At 48.4% G+C, this 24687-nt stretch overlaps 1 protein-coding gene across 2 annotated transcripts in view; it reads right to left on the minus strand.

The window, feature by feature from the left end:
- OGDH (oxoglutarate dehydrogenase) overlaps positions 1-24687 on the minus strand; it is a 67146-nt gene that overhangs the window by 33954 nt on the left and 8505 nt on the right. Inside the window, exons 2-4 of one of the 2 annotated variants that reach the window (XM_061165600.1) lie at positions 19667-19915; positions 5219-5410; positions 3118-3220 (exon numbers count right to left, since the gene is read on the minus strand). In XM_061165600.1, the coding sequence (XP_061021583.1) occupies positions 3118-3220; positions 5219-5410; positions 19667-19888 (517 nt within the window). In that variant the 5' untranslated portion in view covers positions 19889-19915. Of the gene's footprint in view, positions 1-3117; positions 3221-3343; positions 3435-5218; positions 5411-19666; positions 19916-24687 lie in introns of both variants that reach the window. The other variant, XM_061165601.1, reaches the window with a different exon arrangement.

The raw sequence follows: 24687 nt of genomic DNA on the forward strand, positions 1-24687 counted from the left end.
CTGAGGGGACATCAGCCCTGCTCGCCCTGCATATCTGTGCTGGCCAGCACTGCCCTTGGGAATGGCTTTCTGCCTTCAACCAGGGCCGGAAGCTGCTCCTCTACCCCTGTGCTGCCTCAGTCACACTACCAACTGCCCTCAAATGGATGGGGAGTAGTCACCGCCTGGGCCTTGGCTTCCCCACCAGGGAATGGAGGAATCGTGCCGCATCTACCAGAGAGAGGAAAGACAGCTGGCAGTGCCGTGAGAAGGATGCAAGCCTGAGGACAGCACTGTGTGACACGGCACACCCCTGCAGTCACTCACCCACCAGACCACCACGCGGGCCACACTCACCGTGCCGCGTGAGCTAGCCTGCTTTCTTGTCACTCAGGCTTCACCCCAGTCCTTTCTACTGACTGCGGCACCAATTCTAGGTTATTTGTTCCATTGCTCTATTTCTAAATATCCATTTTTTCTAGAGACATCAGCAGCTATTTATCTCAAAAGACTGTTAATAATCACAGTAGCTCACACCTTCAGGGAACTTAGTAAGCTCCAGGCACTATTTTAAGGAGTTTATTTAATACTGCAACAACCTTACTGGTGAGAAGACAGAGCTAGTCCTGGCAGAGACCGGCTTTCCACATAGGAAGCTGGTTTGAGCTCAGGCCTGAGGGTTGGATGAGATGATGGGCAGAAGAGCACTCTAGGGACTGTCCAGTGTCCCCGAACAGAGTGATCCTGTTGATCCAAATGTTTTTGTAAAGACCTACATACATCAAGGGTGAGATAATTCAAGACTAATTTTCCTACAGATTCAAATATCAATATATACTGGGTTTACACTATTTCCATGACTTTTTTATCACACTATTTTGAATTCTCAGGATGAGAGGCACTTTTCTTCTGCAAAGGACGGGCTGCTCCTCAACTTTCTCCTGATGTTTCTGACGGGCTCCCAGCCAGAGGATGAGCTCAGGAAGCTCTGGGGCCACCTCTGTGTGTCTCTGGTTTATAACACCCTCCTGCTGGTTCACCCTCGCTGTGCTGATGCTGCACCTTAATGGAAGCACAAATACTTGGGGCACTGTTTCAGAGCTGACTGTAAGGGGAGATCAAGACGGCCTAGAAAGGACCCAAAAGAACGACAGAGGCCCTACCTCTGCGCCTGCCCCCTGAGAGCTATGAACTGAGGAGGTGGGCAGCATCAACAGGGCTGGGGGCTCTCAGGCTTCACAGACTCCTGGGCTGGGACAGCCTGGGGGCTTCCAAGAAACCCTTGCAGGAGCCTGTCGGCCATGGTACATCCCACCCTGACCGGCCTCAGGCAGGACAGATAGGAGCTCTAGGCTCCCCAGGCAGTTCCAGTGAGTTGGGAACCACTAGGAAAGGTCTGAGCAGATATCAAGAACCTGGCAATCAGGGATGGCACAAGAACAGGAGAGATGCAGCATCAGACACCCCCCACCCCCGCCCCATGCCTTTCTCGTTTAAATGCTTGACTGTGCACAGGAACACCAGCCTCTGTGGCCCATGCCCTGCCAGGCCCCACAGTCAGGGTCCTTCTCCAGGACACAGGATCTTGAGCTATTCCTCAGGCAGCCAGTGCTTGGGGGCTCGCAGGCCTCCCAGGTGGGGTGGGGGTGGGAGGTCTGCCCTGCCCCAAGCACCTGGAGGTGGTGCCGACGGGCTTCAGCACAGATGAGTCCCGGCTGGGTGGGGTCTGGGTGCTTTGGGGGCTATGTGGTAAGGAGGAGGAGAGAGACTCCAAGTGTCCTGGGGGACAGTGGAGAGAAAAGCCCACCTCTGGGGTGCACAAAGCTGTCATCACTCAATAAAGCAGCAGGATTCAACTCACATCCGGCCAACAATCTGGACTGGCCCTATTTTATATTCAGAAGAGTTGATCTAATCTTTCTTCCAAAACCTTTGTGCAGTTACAAAGTAGAAGAAACCCTGTAACCCCTAGGAATGTTTCCAAAATGAAGACAGAGCAGAGACAAACCTCTAACAGCCATCCTGGGGCCAATGCTATTTGAACTCCAGTATTAACTGACTAAGGGCTTCCCTGGTGGCTCAGACGGTAAAGCATCTGTCTGCAATGCAGGAGACCCGGGTTCGATCCCTGGGTTGGGAAGATCCCCTGGAGAAGGAAATGGCAGCCCACTCTAGTATTCTTGCTTGGAAAAATCCCATGGACGGTGGAGCCTGGTAGGCTACCTTCCACAGGGTCGCAGAGTTGGACACGACTAAGCGAGACCTCCAGTATTACCTGACTAGCTTTTCTCAACTCACAACCCAGACCCGCCTCTGGGGGGCGTTACGGAATATTATTCAGGGGAGGCAAATTCTGTCCCCTCCCAGAGCAGCGTCAGGCAGGTAGGTAATCATCAGTTTTATTAGCATGCACAGAGTTCCTCGTAAACAACCTGGCCATTTAAAAATTAGTCACGTCATCATTTCTGTAGCACAGGTTAGCAGCACGGTGACTTAGAGCAGGTTAACTTCTGAAAGCGACCACAGGTGTGAGCCCCACCCGGCCCCTGTGCTCACGACAGAGGGGGTGCGGGGGTTGTGGCTACAACCGCCTGTGTGCCACATGCGCCTCCCTGCACGCGGGATGCCTTCCAAAGTTTCCTCAGTGTGATCACCGGCATTTGAGAATCGAGACACCCCAACTGCACCCCTTGCTCTGGAATTCGCCCCGTCAAAGGCAGGCTGCACTGTGCTTCAGGGCATGTGACGATTCCAAGCAAGGCCCCATCTGGGCACAGGCTGCACTGCCCCGAGATTTGGAAACCGAAGCCAGATGTGCTAGTCCCTGGAATATCCTGGGGACCCGCCTACCTGGGTGGGTCATGTCTTCTCTGTGCCACTAACCTTTTCTGCCCCCAAATTTCACTTTCCAATTTTCAGGCTTAGACAATTGAGCTCATATGATCTGGCTGAAAAGCTGAGATTAAAAATAACTTGCCCAAAACTCACTAACGCTGCATAACTTATAAATGTCAAGTGATCAGAACGAAGGAAACTTAAGAGTCTTTCCCTTTCGCCTGTGGACGTCCTGGCTGCCACGAGCTGGGACACACAGAGAGGCGCCAAGCAGCGCAGCGCCGGCCGCCCTCAGACCCTCACCAAGTTTGTCTGTGGATGAGATAATATCAGCGGGCACGGAGGAGTCCAGATCAGCATCCAAAATTCCCAGGGGGTCCAGCTGTGCTACATGGTGCCCTCGTATCTACGAATGGGCCAGCGATGGAGAGGGAAGGACACACACAAAAGGACAGGAGAAAAAAAAGAGGGAAGGGGTAAAAAAAAAGTAAAATTACATTAAAATTAGTGTTTACAGATTCATTCTCACCCACGTTTGAAGAAACAGTTACTGGAGCATCATCAAAATTTACACAACTAATTCCGAGAGGATCAAGTTTTGCAATGTGGTGACCCCTGACCTGGAAGCAATAATACAAGCAGTCATTAAGCAGGTCCTGTGGGCTGTGAGGGGGGTAAAAGTTACAATTGATCAAACCTTTCCTTGAGAGCACCAATTAACCCAAAAATAAGCCTTAGAATAGTTTGTTTTAAAGCACTATTGGGCATAAAAGGCTTCACAGGTGGCTCTAGTGGCAAACAACCTGCCTGCCAGTGCAGGAGACACAAGAGATGCAGGTTCAATTCCTGGGTTGGGAAGATCTCCTGGAGAAGGGCGCAACCCACTCCAGTATCCTTGCCTGGAGAATCCCATGGACAGAGGAGCCTGGAGGGTTACAGTCCATAGGGTCACAAAGAGTCAGACGTGACTTAGCATGCAGGCATTGAGCATAAAAGCACTTCTATAAAAAAGGGATAAACTTCTCAGGTTATGATAAACCTGGAAGTCTAAAAGGACCCATTTCCTGGGATCCTGACACAGCCTTCCTGGATAAACAGAAATGGGAAATGCTTGGGACTTTAACTCGAGTGTGAAAGCCACTCAGCTGAGAACAGCCTGAAGTCCCTCAGGAAGGTGCAGGTGGCACTGCTGTGGGGCCAGGGCAGCAAGCACAAGAGTAGGCAGCGGCACCAGGAACAGCATCTGATCAGAACCGTTCACAAACAAAAGGACAGGGAAAATCCCTCCCAAATTCCAAATTGGTGTCTTTAAGTCTTGGACATTTTATCCACAGTTTCCTGCTAGCAATTTGGGAAGAGGAACAGTTCTTATGAAGTCACTGAAAGACTGCAGAAATGACTGAGGCTGAATGAGTCAGGCAGTGGTCAGCACACACCAGCTATGCCTCTCTTCTGTAGAAACGCCTGCTGTGAACAGCACCTCAGAGCACACGGCTATCTGTTCTCACTTGCCCTGGGGAGAAAGCCTGACTTGCCAGGCTCCCCCAGCAGGATAGATCCACTCTGTGCTGCCTGTCCTGACACTTGTGGCAACTAACCAGGTAGGCAGAGGAAGTAACAGTCCATATGGCTGTTTCCAAGAAAGAGAACAGTGGAGGGATGAGGACTCCACAGTGGGACTCCCCTGCCAGGTTGCAGCAATGCCAGGAGAGGCAGCAGGGGAGCCTAGATTCTGGGGGCCCCCAAAAGGGCTGCTCCGGGCCCAACTGTTCCTCTTCTCCTCCTGAGAACTACTCACAGAGCAGATGGTAAGATCTGAATCCCAGGCTCTTCTCTATGCCAGGTAGATATCCTGGAAGGGGCTTCTGGGCTCTGAGCAAGGCCATGGAATCCACTGGTTCTGCCTGACCCTCCTCCAATGGGAATGCTCGTGGAGAAATGGCCCCTCTGGAGGCTCAGCTGCCCCTTCCTGCTTTTCCCTGCTTCCATGGGCTCTGCTTCTGTCCCCAAACCCTACAGGTTTACCTTCTCTTTTTGTATTTGGGCATTAGCAACTGAGAAGGGGCAGTGCCTGAGGGAGCAGCACACCCTCGGGGTCACCGCTCCCTCCTGGGGATCAGCAGTTCCCTGGCCACGTGGGCATGGAGTGAGCTTCCCTGCCCACAAATCATTCCTGCCAACTCATGGAAAGAAACACAGACAGGCGCCATGGGTGGCAAAGGATCTGCTCAAATGGCAAGAGGATGTCTGGGCTCCTTTTCTCTTGTCATATTTCATTTTTGCCTCCCTCCATCCCCAGAGCAGGGAGAGAGTACCTAGCGTTTGGTGGGGGGTGAAAGTTAAACGACCACCTTCACTGGGTTGGCGAGGTGCTGTCACGGATGGCTGCCCACCGCCGCCTTACCTGGTAAGCCCTGATGAGTGACTGCACCGCCAAGTGATCCTCCACCAGCTTGTCCACGTTGGGCTGGGCCTCCACCAGGGGCCGCGCTCTGGCCACAGCTGACAGGGAGCCCGGGCTCAGGGGGAGTGGGCTCTGGTAGGCGGTGCCTGGGGGCGCTCCGGCATTGGTGTTTCGGAAAAAAATGTCCCACGACTGAAGACAAAGAGGGAATACACGTGTCACTCCACTGCTCCCTTAAGGCCTAGGATGCATTTTTAGCCAAAAAGAGAACCTCTCTTGGCAGGTAAGTCTTGATTATGTCCATCTACCAGTAGGCTGGTTGGGTCAACGTCTTCATACTCTGGACAGCCTGCTTCTACACTCCAAGGGTGGGTCTTTCAGAGGCTGGGTCCCTGCTTTCATCATTTCTTCGTGATGGGCCTCCTCACCCAACCCCATGACGCACATACCCTCCCATCAAAACCCCCAAGGCCCAAGGCCAGGCACCTCTGCCCCACTTGCGTGTGCCAACTGCTTCCACATGGGAAGCCCAGGAGTGGGTGACTGGAGGCCTTCCTGCCCCATCTGTCCCCTCCTGGTTATCTAGCAGACCAATGCTCTTGGCATTCCTGCCTGAAGGGCTACAACTGCTCCAGATCCTCAAACCCCCACTGATCCTGAGGGGGACAGAAGGTATTTAGGGCTGCTTTCTGGACTCCAGGGGCTTGGCACAGCCTTTAGGGCCCAGGCCTAACTGCTCATGCTCACTCCCTGAACCCAGAACAGAATCAGGGCCTGTATGTGAGAGGCAGTCCAGGGCTCAGATGTGTGAAGCCTCAAGGGTCCCCTCACTGACCCCTAGAGAAATAGCCATGTCTGTGCTTTAGGAGGCTGCTCAGGAGTTAAGAGCTCAGGTTGTGTTGTCAGGGGCAGAACCTTACTTCTGAGCTTTGAGATCTTGGTAAATAACCTAAATTTATGTGCTCAGTTTTTTTCATTTGTAAGATGAGGACAAAAAGAAAAAAATCTAAAAAAAAAAAAAAAAAGAAAGAAAAAAATCTATATTCTTTATATTTTTTTTTTTTAAAATAAAGACTAAAGGCATTCAGCACACAATCTGGTAGGCAGTTCATATTACTGGTAATAACTGATAATACTACTGGCTTCAATCTCCTATGTGCTAATGTGAACTAACTCCTCTTCCTATATTTTTGACTATTTTGTGTAGGATTCTTTTTTTTTTTTTGTCAATGCTGTGTGGCTTGTGGGATCTTAGTTCCTGACCAGGGATTGAAATTGTGCCCCTTGCAGTGGAAGTTCGGGGTCCTAACTACTGGAACTCCCTGATTCAATTTATAATTTGCACAGATACTGTGAACTATAATAGTTTATCTTAGACAAAGATGTGAGGTTTTAAAAAAATGTAGAGGTCAGAAAAACTAAGATTTAATAAACCTTCATTGCAAAAAAATATATATAGTAAAACTCAAGCAGTTTAGACCCTGGAGAAGGAAATGGCAACCCACTCCAATATTCCTGCCTGGAAGATCACATGGACAGAGAAGCCAGGTGGGCTGCAGTCGATGGGGTCACAAAGAGTCGGACACGATTTAGCAACTAAATGACAAGAAGCAGTTTAGAAACGTGAAAACACTGTCTTTCTTCTCTGCCATGTGTTCTTTCAGTTTCTAAGATTCTTCTGTCAATGAACTCTGGTGAGACTCCTTGAAAAATCTGGAGAGGAGAAACTTGACTAGATTTGTGTGCACCTTCCTAGTAAATGCGGCCAAGATGTTGTTCAGATGGGCTTGTCTGGGAGCTTGCACAGGTACCAAATGGGTCTGTGTCTGGGCAGAAACCTGGAGATTGGTCCTGAAGATCTTCTGGCTTTTTCAGGCAGGTTCTTTACGACGCGTAGACAGATGACTTGGACAGTCCAAGAGACGGCTGCGTGCTACTGCCAGTCACAATCCTCTTGGGATGGGCATCGGCCTGGAACATCAGCAGCCCAGCCTCTCACTAAAAGTGTTTCTGAGGGGAGTGCTCCAGAACATTTATATCATTCTACAATAAGAACATATTCCTTTTGTATTCAGAAAAATTAATTAAAAAAAAATCCAACTATTAGGGAGATGATTATACAACATAGTAAATACATGAAAAAACAGAACTGTATACTTTTTATGTGAATTCTATCTCAGTAACAATTTTAAAATGCTTTAACAAATCTCACTATTCAAAGTTTTATTGTTTTTACCGTTCTAGTTACTTTTTAGTTTGTCAGTTGATGGTAGAAGGGAGATCTGGGGTTCTCTTGCGGCGCCAGCCATAACACTGACTGTACAGAACATCACATCATGCAACCTGACAACCAAGGGCATTCTTCATCTGGGGCATGGAATCCCAAGACCAATCTCTCCCTCTGAGTTCTCTAACAGGAGTAAAAGCAGTATGTCACCAGAGAAAGCAACTGACTTACTCCTGTGAGAGAAAAAGAGAGGATGTCTCAGGATCAGCAGCCTAGGGCAAGGTAAGGCTGCCCCGAGCTCGGCATCTACCTAGTTCCTTATGAGAGCCTAAGGAGCAGACATGCCGAACACCCCCCAAACATTTCCAACTTTGTGGAGCTTGAACAGCAGGCCATGCAAGCTCCACGCATTCTGGGAGCAGCTCTGGCCCAGGGCTCTCTGTGGCTCCCACCCATGCCTCCAGTAACCGAGGGCCTGGACTACAAGGAGCCCTGCTGACATAGCAGGCAATAGGGCAAGAGTCAGCCCAGCCTTGCACGCCAAGAACTAACAGCCTTGTAAAACCCGATCTAGTTTCTACTTTGCCCCCAGCTGGTTCTGGCACTGGAGTCCCCACCCTTACCTGTGTCTACACTTAGTCCTGTTATGGACACACACCCTGGGGCTGTAAGGGGGGGTGGGGCCAAGCCTCTGAGCAGCACACTTCCTTCAAGCCTTAAACACCATCTTCTGCCTCACAGAATACATGAAGATGTGTCTGAAATGTAGTGGCAATTGCCCAACAACAAGACCTTGGATAGAGAGGGTCCCCTTGCTGCACGCCGACCCCTGAGGGGCACCAGCTGCTAAAAGATCCAGAGCCAAAAGGCACAGCAAAAACCACAAGTTCATCTCTCTTCAGAAAAATCAGCTTTGACTAACAAGAACATTGGTGGCAGCTGCAGAGGTGGGGTGGCGGGGGCAAGTTATCACACCGATGCTCTGAGCACCTGGCATGCCAACCACACGTTCCTGGGGAAGGTGCAGGTAGGCAAGACTGACACAGAGCGGCCACCAGGCAGAGATGCTGATCAGGTTAAGTGAGTCAGAGCAGGGCAACCCAAGGATAAACAGCATCTCTCAGGCTGGCTTACCCTTGCCAAAGCCAGCAGACAAAGAAATCAAAGAATTTCCAGGGCTGACACCCAGAGGGCACAGGCCAGGCAGACAAAGGCTATAGGACCTTCCAGTCCAGGACCAGGGAGGCGGGGGGGAAATCGCAGTTATCGGGCCTCCTCTCTCTGACCTTCTTTTGTGCTTGGGATAAAACTCCAGGTGATTTTCAATTGGCTGAGGACAACAACGACGGAAATTCTGCTCAAGCTGGAGGCAGTCAGAAAAAACTGGTTCATACCGGTATTGCAGAGAGCTGGGAACCATTGGGAAAGAATATGCCAGGAATGCAGCGTCCTCCTTTCCTGTAATTCACCCCCACCGCCTGCACCACCAGCACACAGCAGCTGGTGTGCAGTTCTGCTCCCCTGCAGCTTGGCCAGGCCCTCCCCGACAAGTTCCAAGCAGGAGGGGCGGGCACCTGCACTCAGGTGACTGCCCAGCCAAGGAGCCCACCCCAACAACCAGCAAGCCCCCCTTCACTAGATCTGATCACTTGGTGACAGAAAATTGTTCGTTGCACACAGTTTGCAAAACCTTTGCACTGCAACTTAAAGCAGGTAAAGTTTAATGAGGTCAGACCTCCAAAAAAGCTGATTTTAAAAAGGCTGTGAAACATTATAAAGCAATTATACTCCAATTAAAAAAAAAAAAAAAAAGGCTGTGACAGTGAAGGTCATTTTTTGGCTTGCAGGTTCCACCAGCCCTGGGACTCTGAGCCACACTTCCCCTCCCTGCTGCACTGTTCCCCACGGTGCCCCTTCTACCCCACCTCCCCTACACCTGTCCTAGCTTCTGCATTCATTCAGCCGTCTGCCCCCTCCCACCCTACCCCCACCCCTGCTGCCCAGGACACTCATCTCTGAGATGTGATGCCTGAGATGTGATGCATGGCTTTGTCACTATCTGGAGAGGATTTCTCTTTGGATAATCGCAGTCCTCATGTGCACACATCTCAGCTTGACACTTTATTTACCTGTGTGCGTACCTGCTGCCAGTTCTGACTCTCTCCCTGGCAGCAGCTTCCCCGCTGCCAGAACCAAGTGTCTGCAGACCTGCTGCAGGGACAGGTGACCATGAGGCTGAAGTGACGGGTCAGTGGGGTGCCCTTCCCAAATGAAGAGAAAGCAAGAAGAGGATGCCTGTGTGGTCCCACGTGCTCCCTGCACCTAGAGCTTCACAGCCTTGATACCGTGGAGGTGAGCAGTCCTGGCCCTCAGAGGAGCTGTGGGGCTGGCCACCCACCTCTCGTGAGTGGGTTTAAAGCCACCAACTTGTTACTGAAACAACTTAAACCAAAATATGATAGATTTCAAGTACAAATAAGGATAATATTCTGGTTGAAATGAAACCAGAGTTCTTATGTTTACTTTTAGATAACTAAAGGCATTTAGGAGAAGGCAATGGCACCCCACTCCAGTACTCTTGCCTGGAAAATCCCATGGACGGAGGAGCCTGGTAGGCTGCAGTCCACGGGGTAGCTAGGAGTCAGACACGACTGAGCAGCTTCACTTTCACTTTTCACTTTCATGCATTGGAGAAGGAAATGGCAACCCACTCCAGTGTTCTTGGCTGAAGAATCCCAGGGACGGGGGAGCCTGGTGGGCTGCCGTCTATAGGGTCACACAGGGTCGGACACGACTGAAGTGATTTAGCTTAGCAAAGGCATTTAACTGTAGTACATGAAGCTTTGTTTTCAAAAGCCCTCACTCCTATACTGCTCCATAAAACCTCCAAGACTTCTTACACAGGCCTGATGGGTTTCCCCTGAAGTCACCAGTCCTCTTCTCCCCTATTAGGGGGAGCTCTTCAAAGCTCCAAACACTTCTCTAATGTCTAAGGAAGTTGGTCCGGTGCCTGGCACGTAGGAGGTGCTCAACATACCTGCTGACTTAAGGTCAGACAGGACCAGGCTCCTTCACATCCTGACAGGTGTGGTGTCAGATGCAACGTCAGGTACACTGGTAGGGCTGGTGTGATGCGAGGTGCTATGCTCAGCGGGGTATCAAAAATGGTGCCGGGGGTGTCAGCTGTGGTGCTGGGGGCGGTTTCAGATGCAGTGTTATGTGGGCTGCCCAGTACACTGTCTGGAGAGGTACCAGACATGGTATCAGGTATAATGCTAAGTGCTGTGCTTGGCGGGGTATCAGGTGCGGTGGTGGATGTGGTGTCAGCTCTAAGAACGCGGAGCGTCCAGAGTCCTCATCTCAGACGAGGTGCTGACCTCAGGGAGGGTGGCAGTGCTCACCAGGGGACACGGGTGTCAGCGGCTCAGTGAGGCAAGCAGACTTTACCCTGTTGATTGTCAGCAGGTTGCAAGAGTCTCAGGGCCAAGTTCCTGACTGTGAAGGTCACAATAGAGACTTGTTCACGAAGGGTTTGGTTTTGGAGGGGTCACAAACACACTACCACAGGCCCTCTCCCCTGCTTCAAAGGCCTCCAATGTGTGTCAGATACGCGGCCCAGTGCAAGTGTGTGACCTCACAGGGCCACGCACACGTTGAGCCCACAAGAGGGGGCCTGCCTCCTGCCTGCCCACTCAAGTGGGTTGGGAGCCCCAGTCCTGCCCCCTGCAGGCTGGGTAAGTGCAAGTCACTTCAGCTGTCTGTGCCTGATTCCTTGCCTATAAAGGTACGGAGCACAGACTACTTAGGAGGACAGCCCTGTTACTTGTGTAGCGTTTTACACCCTTAAAAAAAGCATCTGCAGGTATATTCATATTTGTTCAAGAAACTGACGATCAAAGCTTAACCCCAGTGCTGCTAATGCTTCTTCTAGCTGCTCCATTCTGTGACTCTGGGTTCTGGACTGACCAGACTGTTTTCTCTTGTCCAAAGTCCCCTTCTGATGCCACTCCTGCTGCCACCCTGCCGTCTCCACCCTCCCTATGGAACAATCCTCACCCATCTGCATTAGGCGCCCTGGTACAGAACACGATGTCACCTAACAGCCACCACCACCCTGCGCTGGGCTCTCTGCCAAGGACCCTGACGTAGAACCAGCCCGGGCAGTGGGTGCGGGAGCCTCTGGCCACTTCTTGGATGGACCAAACCCCAGGCTCAAAGGCCATCACAACTGATAAACGAATGACTGCCAGGTCTGGACGTCAGACCCCAGCACTGTCACAAACAACTGTTTCACTGTGTTCTGATGCTGACAATGCTTTTCAACTGCCACAAACATGAGATTCAGGGGAACAAGTGACCAAGGAAAACTTACGTGTGGCCAAATAAGGGTTTGGCGGGTTCAGGCTAATTCAGTCAAATAAATGGACAGGCAGTGGCTCCAATACTTTGGCCACCTGTTGCGAAGAGCTGACTCAGTGGAAAAGACCCCAAAGCTGGGAAAGATTGAAGGCCGAAAGAGAAGGGGACGACAGAGGAGGAGATGGTTGGATGGTTGATAGACATGAGTTTGAGTAAGCTCTGGGAGTTGGTGATGGACAGGGAAGCCTGCCGTGCTACAGTCCATGGGGTCGCAGAGTTGGGACACACATGAGAGAATGAACTGAATTGAGTGGCTCCTGGAGCCACAGTCACCTATGACTTGCTGGCTGGCAAAAAGGTGCGGCTCCTCAAGGACCCCAGTGCCCTGGAGAGAGTGGGCACCTCTCTGAGGCTGTCTGTCTCCCGAGTCATCCCACACAGGGCTCCTCCAGCTTAGAAAGTGTACATTATTTCCTAAGCACCCAGCTTTCTGTGCACACCAGCCCAGCTACCGTATGGAGCCGAATAATTCATGTCTCTGCACTGGGCAGTGTCTACCACCCTCCTGGTGTGCACCATCTGTGCTAACTGCTGGGCTCCATGCCTTTTCTGAAAACACCCCGTGTGACTGTCCGAACGTCCCGACGACACGATGCCCAGGGTGAGGGGAAGAGGAGGCCCTTGGTGGACCGCCACAGAACCTTCACCAAAGGTTTGGGCTTCAGAGCTAAGCAGTCTTGAAAGACATGCACAATGCTGGGCTTCAGACCCCTCCAACCAAGGCAGGGCCTTGTTTAAACCATCCCCAGCTGAGGAAGGGCAGGGCCATGCCTCGACCCAGCTCACTACCCACCACCATGTCTAGAAGGAACCAGGATCTGGGCCTGCCAGACCTGTCACCACAGAACTATTTCTATAGCTAAAACCAGGGGCTCTGCTTGGGGATTCCTCAACCACAGAAGCCAAGTGAATTGTGCTTCATTAGAGCAATGCCGTGTTTTTTTTTTAAAAACCACAGTATTGTACAGGCAAAAGAAAATCTCCAGACAAGTTCTACTATCTTCTCTCTCTATCTGTGTGCAGGTAAAGTATCAATAAACACACAGGATTAGCAAAGAAAAGCCGTCCTGGCTTAGCCCTAACTGCTGATTGGGGAATGATGCATCGTGAGTTCCCGCTCCAGACTAAGGGTGGGGGCCGCATCATATCATTATGGAAAGCACTGTGGTAAGCTGCCCAGTGGCCATGTGTCCTCCCAGGTCCACACAAAAGCCCCCTGCAGGGGTTGGGAGGCTCCTCCACTGGAGGTGTCCCCGGGGACGACCTGAGATTTGTTTTGACCACAGCCGTGGGTTCGAGTGGCAGTGTCTAAGTTCTGGGTGGGGCATCCAAGGCCAGCAGGCTCTCCTCCCCTCCCCTCTCCTCTCAGAGATACGCTTGGGCCTTGTGAGGGGGTCGCTCTGGTCCCTGGATGATGGCAGGGCCCAGCGAATAGCTAGCACCAAACGCCAGATGTGAGGGGGTCCTTTGTGGGGCTGCAGCCTGGCTGAACCACAGCTGCACAGGAGAAAGACTTCACTGGTGGTGTTTTGAGTTGCTAGGTTTTAGGGTTATTTATTTTACGAACACTCACAGGAACCAGATTTTTATTGCAGGAAAATATTATATGCAGGACATCTGTGACCTCTCATGAGCAGTCTTCCTGGGATTCCTCAGCAAGTGAGAGCCCATGCCCTCTGCCTGGCTGTCTGCAGCCAACAATGCGTTCTGTCAACTCAGGGTTACAACTTCCGAGGGCAGCCATGCAGGACCACAGAGGGCATCTGATCCCCCACATGCCTAGTGGGCACCAAACCTGGAGGACCCAGCCCAGCCAAGCCAAGCCTCAGCCCAGAGAGAATTGTGTGTCTGCAAGTCATAACCACTTAGAAATAAGGCCCTAAACTTACAACCTGCTTGCGGACAGCAGAGCCCAGAGCCTGGCAGACCATCAGTGGGGCCTGACACAGGTGGAACAAGAAGAGCCAGTGGCCCAGAGGCTCTGAGCTGATGCTGATCACCAACCACAGCAGCTCCTTTCTGGGAAAAGCCCCAAAGGACCCCTCCCTCTGACAATGTTTCCTTCCTTCCTTCCTCAGAAAGGAGGCGCCGGGAGAGTGGCCGGGGTGGAGCTCGCTGCTCCCTTCTTAGCAGCTGACCCAGCCCCAAGGATGACGCTCCTTTCTTGCTCCTGGTATCCTCCTTCCCCTTGTAGTCACTCTGGATCCCTCCCTGCAGTTATCACTGACATTTAAAAACCCACTATTTTTGCTTAACATACAGTACAAAAGGGTAATCATTAAAAAGTCATGCTCCCAGAGATGCAGCATGCTTTTATTCCAAGCCCGCCTTCCTCTCGCCACAGGCTCAGCTCTGTCAGCGCCTGACGCCCTCACCCTCTTCCAACCACCGAGGGGTCCACGCCCCCACAGCGCTTCACAAAATAAGCAAACACTCCTCTGCTTGACCCCTGGGGCCTCTCAACGCATGTCATAGCTCAAACTTTTGGTTTTCACGTGCCTTTGGCTCCTGGCACCGAGCCTCGCAGGACCCTCTCGAGTGTTGCTGAGTGCCCCGAGTGTCCCTCTGCAGTGCCTTTCCTGGGCACAGGCACACTGTCCCTGGTCAGGCCCCTTCCTTACCCTTCAAAGTTCAGTATGACTGTTGCTTCTCTTCAGAAGCCGGTGGGGTTTACCCTGTGTTCTAACTGTGCTGTGCTTATAGAATTTTCACAGGCCTGAGAGCTAGAGGGCCCTGAACGCTCACACTTCCTGACACCAAACTCAGTCCTCCAAAAAAAACTGTCATGAGCTGCAAACTGCCACACATGTAAAGTGAAGGCGCTGCTTCATGACCCCTACACTTTTCAAAGGTGCAAATTTTATTTCCCTGATTGCATAAACATAAATCTTTTAAGAGTAAAACACCATACTGAAGTTAGGGAGGATATTCTTCGCAGTTTAGTCGATTTAACACAAAAAGTCACCAGGGTTGAGATTCCTCCTGATGTAGGAAGCTCAGTATGAAGGAACTTCAAAATGCAATTGAACAGCCTTGATCACTGAAAGCCTATTAAGCATACCATGTGTATGTTTTTCTTCAAGGCCAGCAGAGAACTAGAGCGCACCATGGTTTTTAAAGTGCAGCCAAGACAGTTTCAAGTGGCAGGATGAAAAGGAATGGTGTCACTGCATACTGGGGACAACGCATTTCTGTTTCTGCTTTGCTTGTCTGGTTCAATTACAGAAAATTACAGGATTGTGTTTTATGAGCAGGGAAGAAAAAAGGAGAACAGCATGGGCCTGAAAGGCGGCGTAGCCAAGCTCAATGAGGTGGGACCGAGTCTAGAATTCGCACCTCGATCCCTACAGAGGTCCTGTCATGACCATGCTAGACGAGAGAGCTGTTATTACACTTGGCAGCAGGCTGGCAAAAGGCAGGAGAGGAAATGGACTCAGCAGAGGAGCAAGACAGGCTTTCAGGAAGTGGGCAGAGGTCACTCTGAAGGCCAGGCAGGCGAAGCAAGTGCTAACGGACAAAGCACAGTGTGCAGGCCCAATCAGAAGGGGCAGGGAGGGCACCATGGGGAGGAGAAGGCAGAGGGCCTGAGCCTGGGTCTTCCCAGGCAGGGTTGACACCACATGATGCCTGTGGGTGGGGTCCTCTGAGGGTTCAGCAGCTCTCAATTACCTGTTGTCTAAAACACTAACAAAGACAATGTGGCTCTGACTCTGTATTTTAGATGTAATTAAAAATAAGACATCACAATCTGACTTATCCCCAACATGGCCAAGACCTTAATGGGGGGGGGGGGGGGGGCTTTGCATGCTGACAGAACAAGCCCGGCTGAAGGTTCCTAAAAGGGTCATGTAGTGAGGTGCATTTGACAAGGTGTTCAAGACTGAAGTGCAGAGGCTGGACTGGAGAAAACGATGGGGAAGAGATGGCTGGACTGGAGAAAACAATGGGGAAGAGATGGCTGTCCAGGAAAGGACCACACCAAAGGATAGGAAGACAAGAGTACAAAGGCAGATCCAGGGCTGATCAGGTAACTGGGCATAGAGGCGCAGGGAGTGCCCAGGGGCTTTGCACCCCTGAACTGCTTGATTACTACAAACATAACTTTCATAATTAGACATCTAGAAATAAAAGTCTTCTTTAAAAATAGAGATACGACAAAACTAAAAAGTAAATTATAAACTCAAAAATGAAATACAGACTGAGAATCAGACTACAGTATTAGAGAATTGCCTTGCTAATTTTGTTAGGTATGGTTAAGAAACCATTCCCTTGTTAGAGTCACTCAGGTACATTTATGACAGAAATAATAATGGTTTGAGATTTGCCTTGATAAACACAAGTGGGGAGTATTTTACAAAACAAACCAACAAACAGAAAAGTAAGTAGGGAAGAAATAGATTTTTAAGAACTGGCAAAGTGTAGAGAGCTACTGAAGTTGGGCACTGGGTCTCCTCGTGGAGGTTCATTTTACATTTCTGTCAACTGGGGGGGCGGGGGGAAGCACAATATTAAGAGTTGTGAGTTACATTTTATTTGGAGCAAAATGAGGACTATAGCCAGGGAGTCAGCATTTCATATAGCTCTGAGAAACTGCTCCAAGGAGGTTGAGAGGTGGTCAGTATATTTGTAATTTTGGTGAAGGGAGAATATATGCAACCAAGCACTTATTTTTTGCAGAAGGCTGATGCTAATCTTGTGAAGGTTACTGCTAGTCATGAGGAACAGACGTCACTATGAAGGAATTTAGTGCTTTTCTAGATATGAAGAGATGAAAGAACTGGTTCATAAAATCTTCCCTGGAAAATAATCTAACTATCTGAAGACCTGTCCTGCCAGTTTTTTCCAGAGCCCAGAGCTCCTGCTTTCTGACCTCCTCCTTGAACTCCTTTCAAGCAGTGTTGAAGGTTAGCGGCTGCAGAGGCTCATAATTTGATCTTTGGAGAGGCAGACAGCAAGTGCGAATTTGCAGTTGACACTCCTACTACATGTTTGAAAAGGTCATAAAAAGTTTAAGGAATAACAGGAGAGCAGAGAGGCAGAGATGCTAAATGTGTTCTGTTTCTGCTGAAAAAAGTCCAGTCCTAGCAGTTCCCTGTGAGCCCTCTGCAAATGGAGGGAAGAGCACAGCAACTGAACCAGCTCTCGGGCAGGGAGTCTGATATCCCCTATCTGATACAGAAATGAGAGATCAGAAATTTGATCAATCCAAATCTTAAAAGCTAATTTTCTTTATATCTCCCTAAACTATGTTTTCTAACACAAACCAAAATAAAGCATTTTTTAACAAAGTCAACAATTTCCAAGATCTTTTGAGTGTCAGAGATACCTCTGAAAATCTAAGCAAAGCTCTGGAACGTCTCCGTCAAAAAATAAGCACACATCAGTTATTGGGCCTAATTCAATGTAGAGAGGTGATCAAGTCCACTTTGCTGGGAAGTCCGAGAAGGGGCACTGCCACTCTAAACATCCACTGATTTACAACATCTTGTCCCTCTCCCTCTAGGATACGCTGAGTCCCCTGGAGAACCTGACAACAGAAATCAGCAGATAAAATCTGACCCAAAGATGCCAACCTACATGTATTCTCTTATTAAACTACAGTTCTTTTTGGAGATCCTTTACCCACACCCCTGCAGAGTCTCAAAGAGGTGCTTGCTCTGACCTGTGGAGCCCAAGGAACCAACCCTCACTCTAGAGTCTTCCTCAGAAGGCTGCTTCAGTTTTGTTAGTAGTCCTCTCACTGTGCTATCCGCACTCTCAGGACAGATGGACTCTGTGACCATTCCACCCAGCCTGAGAACCCCCAAGTGCTTCCCAGTCATCACATGCTACCTTTCTTGATGCTATGTGATAAAAATACTTTTCAAGAATTGGTAGGGGAAAAAAAAAGAATTAGTGGAGCAAAGAGCATTTTTAGGGTGGTGAAAATACTCTGTATGATGTACTGTAATGGTGAGACATGTCATTATGTATTTGTCCAAAACCACAAATGCATACCACCAAGAGTGAACCCTAATGTAGACTATGTATGGGCTTTGGGTGATGATGACATGTCAGCGCAGGTTCATCAATTATAACAAACGTTGTAAGTCTGGTGGGGAATATTGATGGTGTGGGAGGCTGCATGTATAGGGGCAAGGAGTATATGGCAAATCTCTGTACCTACCCCTCAATTTTGCTGTAAACCTAAAACTCCTCTAAAGAGTAAATCTTAAAAAAAATTTTTTAAGCAATAATAATGATAATGATATTAACACAAATACTAATAATGGTGACAGTCCCTGTGATGGTTTCAGCTCCACTTTTCAGAGCTCTGCACCAGAGAGTGGTGTGCTTCTTCACTGCAACCCATTCCCATGACGCATCCACACACGGACACCCCCAAGCCTAGATCCATATTACCTTGTAAGAGCTCATTCTGGTGCTATTCCCCCCTAAACCAAATAGAACTTAAGAAAACTTGTTTGGTTCTACAAAGAGGTTATATCTGAGAAAAGGAAGGTGAGGAACAGCCTGGACACGAGACGGAGTCTGACTCCAAAACCTCTGGGCTAAGTTTATTTGAAAGAGAACCTTGTAGCAACTGTCCTCAGAAACTGCTAATATCTGACATTACTGGCAGGGCCAGTTTTATACAGAACTTCTTTCTGGGTGGTCCATTTGTCTACCGTCTTGGGAGACACACCCCAGATCTCCTCCCATAGAAAACCAGATCTCACGTTGCTCAAGGAGCAATGCAGCTTCCAGGTTGCCAAGAAAACAGGGAAGAGAAAGACCTGGCTAGATGTCCTCCTTTGCTGGGCAAGGAGGTTCAGACCAAGAGGTGGCATTCCTGATAAAACAGGGCTAGGGGCTCCCACAGTCACACAGACATATCCAATCCTAAATGTCACTAACACTTCAGGGTAAAGATTATACCCAAAGGCCTTACAGAAGCAGGCTGCTTTTTGAAGACAAATCCCTAAAATTCACAAGGAAGGAAGAGGCCAGATCAACAGAGATGGCAGCCAGCCTCTGATGGGCACTTCCTCTATGTTGACCCTGAGCACCTCGCATATACTGTCTCCTCAGATCTCCCCACACCCTGCAAATGGGCCACAAGGAGCTGAGCAGCTTGGGGACCCATCCTCCAGCGCCTGCACTGGACCAGCTGCATGACCTGAAAGCCAAGAAACAGTTATCAAAACTCATAGATATCACTGGGCAAAATGCTCTGAAGAAGTTCTGCCACCAGGCATGCTCTGCATCAAGTAAACACGTGAAGGGAGAGGTTCTAAAGAATAGCCTCATACGTCAACACGGAGAAATTAGAAGGAAGCCTTCACAGAATTTACTTTCAAATACAGGAGAGGGACATGAACGTGCTGATCTAAAATGTCATTTGTAGAGAAATCACATGAGATGGTTTTCAGGTGATTCGAGGACAGTGGGATGGAGGAGCTTCCTGAAGGTCCTTCCTTCCGTGTGCTTCCGCTATCCTGCAGCAGCATTGGTGACGTCCTGGGAGCGGAGCAAGTGCTTCATCACCTCTGTGGGGGTTTAACATGTTGGCTGTCCCAGGAAGCAAGGCCTTGAGCGCGCCGCACATGGAGAGAGGGAAATGCCCCTCCAGAGAAGGTGGTTCCTGTTGGGCCTGGGCTGACGGTCGAGTTGGGCTGATGCAAAGAACTCAAGTTGGTGGGGCTTCTAGCCGCCTGCCTAACTTCCTTCTTGAGGGTCCTCAGAACACATGCACTTACCTGGACGGCCAGCCACCACCGGCCAAGACTCCAAACACGGACACCTGCTCCTTTGAGCCTTACCTTGTGTACACTTTTGGGGTTTTCCAACCAAGCATAGTACATTTCCTCCACATAGTTCGAACTAGTCCCGCTGAGGAAAGGCTCCGCAGCAACGGGGGCAGTATAGCACCGTATCTGCCCAAACGTCCTAGCTGCTGCTGGTCTGTTTTGTGAAAATGTCTTCACAGTCTGGGAAGCCGTTAACGGCCTCAACTTAGCAGCACAAGTCCTTAAGTGAAACATTCTTGTCCTGAAGTCTCTCACGACTGTCTGCACCAAAGAAAAGAAAGAGAAGTTAGAAAGCGCATTTTGGCAGACAAGGCTACTAGGGGGAAATCCTCTCAGACTTTGGCTGGAGGAGAAAGAGTCTGTAAATGCATGTGTGGCTGCGTGTTCTGCTTCAGAGAGCATGGCAGAGCATGAGGTAGTCAAGCGGACCAACCTTCTACATGCAGGGCCTGCACTCAACATGGTGAGCTAAGAGCACAGCTGCAGAGTTCATGGTCTGCACTTGCAAGTTTTGATCCAGTTTGAGGGCTATGAGATATCATGACGGGGGCGCTTCCCTGATGGCTCGGCAGTAAAGAACCTGCCTGCAATGTAGGAGATGCACGTTCAGAAGTCAGGAAGATCTCCTGGAGTAGGAAATGGCAACCCACTCTAGTATTTTTGCCTGGGAAATCCCATGGACAGAGGAGACTGGTAGATCCCTTCAGTCCCTGGGGGTCGCAAAGAATTAAGACACAACTAAGCACATGTAAGTTTATACGTTGTGTAAAACAACTATAGGAAAAGGCAACAAGGGTGAATTAAGGATTAGGTTAGTATTAACTGCAAAAGGAGAAATACTTTCTAATCTATCCAGAGATTACCGAGCCCTGCTGGACTCTTGGTATTCTAGAGAACACAGAGACACTGGGAAAATATTTTGCTCACCCTCAAATAAATTATCTTTGAGCAGAAAAAAAAATATACTAAAAATAATTACAGCAAAAGCACTGAGCACCTGAGAGGCACAGACAATACCAACAAAACTCCCTGGGAGAACCCACTTCTCCTAAGTGCTTCTTTCCAGCAGCCAGGAAAGTTTGGGGAAGGGTACAGACAATAGGGACGACTTCGCTCTGAAGAGGAGGGGAAGGCAGGGATTCTACATATAAGAATCAGTAGGAAGAAAGATCAGAGAGATGGAAAAGTTTGAAGAACACAGGGGAGGAGCAAGAACTGTCTTGGCCAGCAGGAGGAATGGATTAGCTGGACGGCCAAGGGTCTGGATGCCACGTTTCCAAAAACTGGAGCCAGGAGAGGGCCAACCAGGGAGGCAGGGGGCTCTGCAAGACAAAGGCATGGACAGCAATGACCACAGAAGAGTCTGCCTACCTCGCTCCACTCTACAGTCAGTAGCTTGACCTGTTAGGTCTCTTCCAAATCCACCAACTCCTTCAAGGCACGTGTTAGCTCTTCTGCTTTATAGGTCACCTTTCTGAGTTTGTTTACATTTTCCCCAAGGTTGAATGGACCTTGAGTTTGATGGCTGTAATTTTACTAATCTAATATATAACTCTAACTACACTATCCACTTTACAAAAGCAGCTGATGCACCCACTAGACTATGAAAGAGTTTAGACTGTCTGGGTTGGGAAGGTCCCCTGGAGGAGGGCACGGAACCCACTCCAGTATTCTTCCTGGAGAATCCCCATGGGCAGAGGAGCCTGGCGAGGCTACAGTCCATAGGGTCGCACAGAGTTGGACATGAATGAAGTGACTAAGCAGCTGCAGTGGAGGGTCTTGAACCACTTCCAATCATGTGTAAGCAGTCAGATGCCTCTGGAAGGGGACAAGGATACTGTGCTGCTTCTCTTCCCATAAAAATCCCAGCTGCCCAGTGGTCTCTTCCAGTCATAGCAAAAGAGGCTGGGGAAGGGGAGGGGAGCCGCTGGGCAGAAGTGAGGCTCACCACAGCCCTCTGCCCTGGGAAGTGGTGACTGATAGTCTAACAAATGGTTGGCCTTAAAGCAAGTGCCCTGGCTGTAAAGTGGGAATTACACCCCACCTTCATTCCTGCCTGAAGGAAATCCAAGCTCTGAGACAGGCTGAGAATTATCCAGAAATAAATGTTATATAAACTATCCTCTACACCGTTTGTAAGAACCCCTTCTCTTGACCCAAATATGATCAGGATATGCATAAAGGACTCTGGCCTGTTTGGCTGCTTGGAAAAGACAGGTCAGCAAAAGCAGAATTTAAAAGCTAAACAACAAACAAAAACTTGCCACTTAAAAATTAAATGCTATCTTTAGGATGCTATCTTAACTCCTTTTTTAAAAAAACCCTTAAGTAACTTCAGTAGTTCTTTCTACTGCCAACTCTGTTCCAATTTTCTCAGCTATTAAGTTGAAGGCAGACAAAAAGCTATCAAAGACACTGATGGCAAAAATACTATTGCTGTTGCTTTCCACGTTAATTTTTTAAAAACTCAGGCCGACACTCATCTCTTTCCGCCAATGTCATTATTATCCAGGCAGCTTGAAACACTCTGAGTTGGGAGTTTTCTCCTAGAACACAGCAGTATCATCACCTCCATTAACAGTCATTATTCAGTTGCTGCAATACCCAATTAACAGGCACCACACCGACAAGTACAAAACTGTTCACTTCATTTCTTCTTCCTAAAGCAGTCCTTCCAATATGATACAGTAAACAAACCACATTACCAAGTTCTACAGTCATAAAATCCGACAAACAGCTCAGTGCTGCCCAGCACAATTACTAACAATCTTCAAACTTCCCTTAAGATGACTCATAGGAAAACTTTGCCTTCAGCAGACAGCTCAACATCTCCCTGCCTCCACCCCAGGATGACCAGGAACAGCTGTTCCCTATCTGCAATCTGAGAGACCCACAGAGCAGACACCAGGTATACATTTCAGATTCTGGAAGGTTCAGATTCCATCCTTCCAATTCCAGAGTCAACATTAAGAATAGTGCATTTCTGGTAGGAATGCTGAACCGTTCAAACCCTTTCATGAAAGCTTTGGGTTGTCAAAAAAGTCCAAGTGTTCTGACTTGTGGTTGAGAACAATATTTCTAATTGATAGGGGTGCCAAATATTCTTAGTGGGGAAAGAACAGTCTTTTCAACAGATGGTGCCAGGGCAACTAGAGATCCACATGTGAAAAATGATTTTGGACCCCTGTCTTACACCATACACAAAATTAACTCAAAATGGATCATAGACCTAAATCCAAGAGCTGGCACTGTAAGACTCTTAGAAGGTTTCTAACTTCCAAAATGGAGTAAATCTTCAGAACCTTGAGTCAAACAATGTGTCTTAGGACACCAAAAGTACAAACAACAACAAACTGGACTTCATCAAAATAAAAACTTCAGTGCTTCAAAGTGAAAGTCACTCAGTAGTGTACAACTCTTTGTGACCCCATGGACTACACAGTCCATGGAATTCTCCAGGCCAAAATAGTGGAGTGGGTAGCCTTTTCTTTCTCCAGGGGATATTCCCAACCCAGGAATCGAACACAGGTCTCCTGCATTGCAGGCAGATTCTCTACCAGCTGAGCCAGAAGGGAAGCGCTCAGTGTTTCAAAAGACACCATCAAAAAAGGCAGTCTAAAAAGGAATATATGCAAATTATACAGCTAGTAAGGTACATGCATGCAGAATATAAAGAACTCATGACACAAAAATGTAAATATAAATCTATAGTGAAAAGTAACCCAATCAAAAAAACTGCCAAAGGAAACAAATAGACATTTTTCCAAAGAAGAGACACAAACGACCAGTAAAAATGTTAAAACATACCCAAAATCATTAGTCATAAGGCAAAAAAATTTGCAAATCAAAATCACAACACGATAGGACTTCAGGCCCACTAGACTGGATTATAATCAATACAGGCAAGTGTTGGAGAGAACAGGAAGAATTAGAACCCTCATACAGTCCGGGTAGGAGTGTAAACTGGAAAAAAGTGCAGCCACTTTGGAAAACAGTTTCTCAAAAAGTTAAACATAGAATTAACAAAAACATATGTCCACACAAGCCCTTGTACACAGATGTTCACTGCAGCATTATTCATACTAGCCAAAAAGTGGAAAAACTCAGAATGTGATAGAGCCATACTATAGAACTAAGCCATAATAGAACTAATAAAAGGAATGAAATACCAATACATCCTGCAACACAAATGACCTTTGAATATATTAAGTGAAAACAGTCATTCACACAAAAAAACCACAATATTACACGACTTCATGTATATGAAATGTTCAGAACAAGCAAATCGATACAGACATAAAGCCCAGGGTTGGGGGCAGTAAGTATCTGATAGGACGACTAGTGGGTATGGGCTTTTTGCATTGACAGGTGGATTTTTTTACCACTGAGCCACCAGGGAAGCCCAGGTATGGGTTTTTTGGGGGCAGGGGAAGATGAAAATATTCTAAAACTAGATTATGCTGATGGCTTCACGACCTTCTGGTATACTGTAAGACATTAAACTGTACAGTTTAAATGGGTGAATTATATGGTATATGAATTATACCTCAATAAAGTTTTTTTCTTTTAATCTTTGTCAACAAATATGCCCAACCCTAAACTTCATTGATTTTTTTTTTTGCTACACAGAATGGCATGCGAGATCCTAGTTCCCCGACCAGGGATTGAACCTGTGCCCCTCTCCACCTCCATGCAATAGAAGTATGAAGCCCCAACTGCTGGACCACCAGGGAAACACCTCAATAAAGTTGTTTTTTAAAAAGTCTAAGAAGAAACACGAATCTATCAATATCAATAAAGTACCCAAAGTGACACTCTGTAACCATTAATTTCAAGACACAAGTATATAAATCTATACATTTGAGGAAAATAACATTTAAAAAAAAAAGCAAAAACTAAAGCAAAACTTGTTTTTAAGGGTTAAGTGCTCTGCTCTTAGGAAAATAAAACAGAATTTTATCTGCGCCTAAACATTCCCCAGTCAGGCAGCACACACTTTACCCAAGGTCACCTCCCCATTCACAGGATGGGGA

The sequence above is a fragment of the Dama dama genome, chromosome 18, assembly GCF_033118175.1.
Source record: "Dama dama isolate Ldn47 chromosome 18, ASM3311817v1, whole genome shotgun sequence".
Classification (NCBI taxonomy): Eukaryota; Metazoa; Chordata; class Mammalia; order Artiodactyla; family Cervidae; genus Dama; species Dama dama.